The 7,172-nt window shown below is 54.3% G+C and overlaps 1 protein-coding gene across 1 annotated transcript; it reads right to left on the bottom strand.

The window, feature by feature from the left end:
• Nucleotides 1-517: 517 nt before the first annotated feature.
• Nucleotides 518-3,886, bottom strand: LOC116574531 (ral guanine nucleotide dissociation stimulator-like). Its single transcript, XM_032315330.1, has 4 exons — nucleotides 3,810-3,886; nucleotides 3,204-3,311; nucleotides 1,604-1,797; nucleotides 518-1,018 (listed from the first exon to the last, which is right to left on the bottom strand). The coding sequence occupies exons 2-4, from the start codon at nucleotides 3,294-3,296 to the stop codon at nucleotides 955-957; spliced, it is 351 nt and encodes a 116-aa protein (XP_032171221.1). The 5' UTR covers nucleotides 3,297-3,311; nucleotides 3,810-3,886; the 3' UTR covers nucleotides 518-954.
• Nucleotides 3,887-7,172: the final 3,286 nt, after the last annotated feature.

Here is a 7,172-nt window from a genome sequence, read left to right on the forward strand (position 1 = left end):
CCCTGGGGACAGACATGGAGACAGAGAAGTCAGAGGACAGGGTATGCATCCAAACCAATATCCCAGGGAAACCCTGTAGGAACCTGGGCCCCTGGGCTTCCAGCTCCTGACCGAGACCAGTCGGACTCCTTGTCCACCTGCGACCTGGCAGTCCTGCCCGAGACAGGCCTGCTCCCACACGGCAGGCTGGCCAAAAGCCGCTAGGAGTGGGAGTCCTTGATCAATGGGGTGAGCATTTCTGGACTTCTTAGGGGAGCTGGACACACTCTTCAGTCTGTCTACTTGCCCACGAGCCACTTGAATTCAACTGCATGTGCCCAGGGAGGGGTGGTGTCTGGCCTCTTAATTACCCTCACTGCACTCGCCTCTGCTCCATGAAGATCCAACTGAGGAGGGAACAAAGGGACTCTGTCTCTAGCCAGGCCTTCCCAGGACCCTCCCCATACCTCCACCGTTACCTCCTCTGCCCATTCACTAGGTGCCATGAGAGTATGGACTCTCCCGTGATCTTTGGGTCTGTTTCCACTGACACTCACCTCCCACAGGGTGTGGGATGTCTGCTGCTCCCTGGGCTCTACTGGGTCACCACTCTCCCTGAGCCCCCTCTGAGCACCCAGCGTGCAGGTGCCAACAGACTGCTGTGCGATGGTTCCTAAATCCTGCGTTCTGGGTCCCAGAATTGGGGCAGAGAGAGGGCTGGGAGGGGGCAGGGATGGAGCATGACCCTCTCAGGGGTTGAAGCTGTCCTCCATGCCCCTCTGTTCTCCCACAGTGCTCATACACCTACCCCAGCTCTCCAGGGCACCTTCCCAGTTTCCAGTAGAAGCTCTCAGACCTTTACCCTAAAGCAGGAATCACAGAGGTGTGCGTGAAGGTCCAGCAGCCCCTCGAACTCACAGTACCCTCACTGCCCTGCTGGAGAGGGAAGGCCCTCCTGGAGCAGCCAAAGCTTACTCACATGTCGCGCTGCTCCTGGGATCTCTTGACCTCTTCATACGTGGAGTAATAGCATCCGAATCTAGAGGAGGCCAGGGAGCATCACATGAGATGTCTGTGGATGTTGGCTCTCACCATCTGACCCTCGACTAGCCTGCAGCCCTGGGGTGCTGTCTGTTCTGTGCAGGGATCCCATTCAGCTCCGAGATAATCGCCTCCACCTACTGGGGCTTCCTGAATGCTTGCTGAATAAAAGGGCCCCAACCAGCCCATCATTGACATCTGAGTGGGCCTGGCCCTGCTCACCCCCAGGGATGCCTGCTCTGGATTCACCCAGACACAGACCCCAGAAGGAGTCTCAGATCTCCCTTTCAATGGCAAAGGAGCCCAGCTCAAGAGCACAGTGAGAGTCAGGGATTAGGCAGAGGCTTCATCATGAGGGGCACGGGAATGTTCAAAGAGCATGCCCACAGGCCCTCTAGCAGACTTTTCCACCGGTGCAGGCTGCCAGGGGTCCTTTCAGACACCTGCCACTGAGTCCCTATAATACCTCTGCCCCAGTTAGGAGCAAGGGAAAGTTTGGGGAAGCTTGGGGACCTGCCAAAGTCTCACAACCAGGCATTGGCCTAATCCCACAGGCCAGTTAGGGGCAGGGGAGGGTGCTCACCTTGCACATAGTTGGTCCAGCACCTCCTCGGTGCTGGCAAAGGTGTAGTATGTGTCCAGAAAGGTGTGGACACAGTATAGATCTTGTCTGAGGATGGCAGGCACCAGATTATCAATTGCGGCCTCCAGCTTGTCGGCCCGCTCTGCCATCAGCAGTGAGGTCCTTGTCCTCTTCCTGGTTGAACCATTTTTCCCCTGAGGTGAATCAGAGGAGACATGAGTCAGTGCTGTGGCCACCAGGAGGGTTGGGGCTTGGAGGGCAGAATGAGCCCCCTCTTGGAGGGCAGAATGAGTCCCTCTTCTGCAAGAGGTGGGACAAGAGAGCCCAGAGTCCGAAAAACAAACGCGTGACTCAGTGTCTCATTGGGTTCAGCCTAAGGCTCTTGGTTTTGCTTCAGACCATGGTCTACGTGTCCTGAGGCTTTGTTCCTCATAGAGCTGGCTGTGTCCATAGGGCAGTGTCTGCTTGAGGATTCTGTCTCTCCCTCTGCTTCTCCCCACTCTCCCCCTGCCTCTCTCTCAATCCATCAATCAGCCAATCAGTTAAGAAACCTTTAAGGTAAAGAGAAAATGTTCTTGGTATCCATACAAAGAATTGAAAGAAATGATGTCTGAACTTGCTAGTATCTCAGAACCCTTTGTGAGTAGAGTATCAATAGCACGTCCCTGCATGAGTGGCATGGATCCTATGATTTCTGATGACATAGCCCATTCTTTTTATTTTTTTCTTAAAGACATTTTATTTATTTATTTGACACAGAGAGAGGTCACAAGTAGGCAGAGAGGCAGCCAGACAGAGAGGGGGAAGCAGGCTCCCCGCTGAGCAGAGAACCCCCCCCCCCGATGTGTGCCTCGATCACAGGACCCTGAGACCACGACCTGAACTGCAGGCAGAGGTTGAACCGCCTGAGCCACCCAGGCACCCAACATATCCCATTCTTGAGATGAGAACACAGAGATGTTTTAGGTGAGAGGGCTTAGGATTGGAGGGCACAGAGGCTGTGGGATGCAGCACTGTGCCTTGGTCACAGAAGGGGATTACATCCAGTCCTGCCCCAGTAAAGGGCTCCATGGCTGTGATCAATGACTGGCCTTCTGGACTGCTGTTCAGTGCAGTGCAGTGAGGGCCCTGTTCCTGTCCCTGGGAGGGCCCCATCCATGTGTTCCATCAAAACCAAAGCGCAGAGCAAGAAACATCGAGTACCATGGGCCCCATGTCCCTTTGGATCAGAGTTTCCCAACTCACTCTTGCAAATGATGATTTGCAAGACTTGAAGAACTTGAGGAAGGACTGTTGGGCCAATGGGGACACCTGGGAGCACGAGTTAGGAAAATGCCTAGGCTAGGGCAAAAGGAGTCTAGATCAGTGGGATGATCCGTGGTCTAAAGTCTCTTTAATGATACTCCTATAAGTATGTGGACAATGGCTCTGCTTCTATCCAAGGCACGGGCAGGACCATGAGGGCCAGTTTGGGGAAGAGATGGGATGCAGATTCACGGGAGTACAGGACTCTAGGAGGCCAGGCTGGCTTCTAGTAAGTGGGGCCCTTGGTGCTGCATCGGCGCCCCAGGGTTCGGGTCTCCCCAGCACCTGCACTCACCCTGAGCCAGCGCCAGACTCTGTTGGCCGTGTGCGGCTTCTTGTCCTTGGAGGAAGGAGAGCAGGCAATCTCCTCATTCACCTCCTCCACCATGTCCTCTGGAGCGTTCTGTAAAGACAGTGCCCGGCAGCCAGGCAGGAGACCTTAGAGCCCTGTCTGGAGGCCTTTGCTGGTCTTCAGACCCAGGGCACTCCATTCCAGACACACCATAGCCCAGGATGCAGAGCCCTCCCCCAAGGAGAGAAACGTGGCCCAGCTTCAGGGCCTTGGATGTGCTCTGGCACAGCTAAGAGGCACCTCAGGAGTCCCCTGTGCACCCAGCCCACCCTGACATTGGTGTGAACAAGAAGGGATCACCAGGGTATCCACTGTGCTCACCCTCCTCCAGCCCATGGGCGGGAACCCCCACATATCCCTCCTCCCCTCAAACTCCAGAGGAAGGGATGGGGCTTCCCTAGGACGGTTCAGAGGGGTGGGCATCGCCTAGTCTCCTCAGTAGTAAGTACCTTATGGCATCTCCCTCGAAATATCCTGAGGCATCGGGGGGGTGGTTTCAGCCAATGCCTGCAACATGAGAACAAGCCATTTTCCTGGGGTTTCTGATACCCAGAGCCCCTGAAACTCGGCACACAACACGAAAACATCTTTCTGTGTCAGATGTCCTGAGCCCAGTAACCCTGTTACCGGACTAGAATGTGGGTGCCTGGTTGCAGGGGTTCTACGTTCTGGGGGCAGGTTGTCGAGGAAGTGACATCACTTCCTGAGGTCCCCTACCAGGGCCCACTCCTGGCTGGACACCTACACGATCAGTGCTCCGGTCTGCCATCTCCTCATCCCCCTTCTGCATGCAGGGCCACATCGTATCTGTACACAGTGACCCCAACACACCCCTCTCCACAGGCCCCCAGGGAAGGTCTGGGAGCAGCCAGGGCCCCAGCTTGCAAACACACCTGGTTTCAGACATAAGTCTCTATACTTACTTGGTTTGGACCTTAGATAAGCCATTGTGCCTGACAGGGATGGTCCCTTCTCTGCAAAATATGGATGATTCCAGCATGTCTTTCTATCAGATGTCCACAAGCATAGGTTGGATAATAGCTATGATGTTAGAGGAGTGCTGTCACAGGTAGGAAATACCTCCCACCCAATTTCCTCCCTCCTATCAACTTCTTGGAATCTGCTACTAATCAGATCCCACCCCACAGTCCCTCCTGGGGTGTGTGTGTTTGTGTGTACAAGCACACTCGCTCCTGTGTGCACACATGTGTTCATCGGTGCTCACATTCTGGAGTCCCAGAAGAGGACAGCTCCACCTACAGAGGGCTGGGTAATAGCTTCCCAAGATCTTAGGCTTCAAATTTTCAATGCAAACCCTAAAGAAGGGACTGGAGTCTTGGCCCTTGATGGTCAGAATGTACCCTTACCCCTAGACACCGCTTGTCCTGGGATGCAGGCCGTTCCCTCCTTTCCAAAGGGTGTGATGCAGATAGGGGTCCATCCAGTGGGTCGCCATGACCCGGGATCCTCCTCAGACAAGAACCTGGGGAGATGTCTCCTCTCTAGGATATCAATGATCACCCTCAGCCCGATAACATTTCCAGGCCGACAGCCACTTCCTTTTAGAAAAACTTTTCCAGAGCCCCCAGTGAATGGCTAGGTTGCATCCAGGACCCCAACTTTGAGGACACTCAAAGAGCTGGGTTCAAGCCTGCTAGGCCTCCCTACCAGTCTTATTCTGGGCAAGGCCTGGACCCTGCAGGGATCTTCACAGTCTCCCCTCAGGGGCTCCATTGGTTCCCCAACTCCTCTGTAGACATGTTTGTGTGACCCCCTTCCCTGAGTGTCGTCCGGACTTGGATTTACTTCTATGTCACAGAACGTGGCAACGTGACCCAAAGGCCCTTCTGAGATATCGTTCTAAAAGCTCACTGCCCAGCCGCATGTTGACTCAGACCCATGTTCTCTCTCCGATCTTCACACTGGAGCACAAGCCCCTAGGTTTAACCATGACACAGACATATTCACATGGCCCAGCCCTGTGGGCCCACAGCAGACAGAAGAAGTCAGGTCTTTGAGATGGGCTGTATCTGGCCCATGCCCCTGAGTGCGCTCAGGTTCTCGGTGAAGCAGGTCCTCCCTTGGTGTTGTCAGCAGCCCAGTTTAAGGAGAGACTCTGGCAGGAGCCCCCAGCGGAGCACTGCTGGATTCCTGATCCCCTGAGACCACGAGGCAGCGTTTGTGGGTTCAGCCACTGAGTGTGGGAAAGTGCGGTCGCACAGCCCTGGGAGAAGGGCACTGATACTGACCAACTTCCCGGGCCCTGGCGCTCCTCCCCTCCCTCTCTGGTCCTTCCTCAGCTTCTCTGGCCACCCTGGCCCCCTTTCTAACCTCCAGTCCTCTGCTCCATGGTGCCCTCTGCCAGGTGGAATGCACTCGCATTTGTGCAGGGCTGTCTCCTTCTTTTCCTCCCGCAGGAATTCTCTGTGTCATCTCAGCACAGCCTTGTCATACCCCTCACCGGGTGGAGTTCGGGCCTTAGTTGTGTCCCTTGCTCTTTTGCTGTGGAGCAATCGCTTTTCCCGTTCACATTTTGGTTTCTCGTTTGTCCATCTTCTCCTCTAGACCCTGAGCTCTCACGAGGAGAACCCGCTGGGCTGATAAGCCCTGGCACCATCTGAGTGCGCAGTGCCCAGTGGCTGAATGAACGGGAGACAGGATCTGTCCCAGCACAGACCAGCTCCGTTGTTTGAGCCTCACTGATTTTAGTCCTGTGTAAGCCTTTTGTTTTATTTTTAAGTTAACTGTGCCTGATGTGGGCCTCAAACTCATAACCCTGAGATCAGGGGTCCTAGTGCCTGAGGAAGTCAGGTGCCTCCTTGATCCTCTTTAAAGGTTTTAGGCTGATCACTATTGAAGTGAACTTGGTCATTTCAACATGCTGTACGGAGGTATATTACATTATGCTGAATGACCAAGTAACTCCCCAGGTTTTGGTAGCCTGTCACCACTGAGGTCCCCCCTCCCCATGACAGTGCTGAGTTGTTCTTCAGATTAGAGACTGAAATCCTTTCTGTGTTCTTCAGGAGCCCAGAGTCCCTCCCCCATCGGCCTTCTCCCTCCCTGGGATGACATGCACCTCTGATGCCATCAGCACAAGAGGAAAGATAACAAGAAAATACATACAGGAGGGTGTTTCCAGCCAGGTCTTGAAGGCCTCAAGGTACACTTTGACACTTAATATTTTATGTATTGTTTTAGGATTTTATTTGTTTATTAGAGGGAAAGGAGCACAGGCAGGAGGGGAGGGGTAGAGGGAGGAGAACCAGAGAGATGCTGATCTGAGGAGGACAGGGGGTTGCTGATATAGACCTGTTCAGGGAACAGTGGAGGCCGCCCAGAGCTGGCCTCCGTCATCTGGTGGGCCGGGAGTAAGGAGTAGCTTCAGATCCCTGTGCCCATGACCTGCTATCAGGGGAAACCCTCTAGGGATTGCTTCCTGGACTCAGAGAACATTGAATGGTGGGGAAATTTTCCTTGATTTAGGAGGGACGTGAAAAGTCAATCATTGGGTTGATACTTTCTCTTCTTGGACCGACAGCCTCAGCCCCAGAAGAAGATGCTGAACCACCTCAAGAGCAACCTCCAGCTCCCACTGTTGTGCCTGCGGCAGCTTCAGAGCCTGACTGGCCTGGGTGGGAACCAGATGTGTGGGTGATACGGTTGTGGATATAGCCGAGGGAAGGCACCTGCCTGAAGGAGCCTACTGCAAAGTTTCTATGGACAACCAGGTGCATGATTGAAAGACTTAGGGGTCTTCCCCTGTGGGGGACATTCCTGGCTTAAAAGTGTTCAAGCGGTGAAGTGGGGCGATATCCCAGGTGTGACAGCATGATCTCAGGATCCCGCGGGTGCCCAGAGGACAAGCCATAGCCAGAGGCTTGCTTCTACCATCGAGGAGGGAAAGGGGCA

Source organism: Mustela erminea, chromosome 15 (genome assembly GCF_009829155.1).
Source record: "Mustela erminea isolate mMusErm1 chromosome 15, mMusErm1.Pri, whole genome shotgun sequence".
NCBI lineage: Eukaryota > Metazoa > Chordata > Mammalia > Carnivora > Mustelidae > Mustela > Mustela erminea.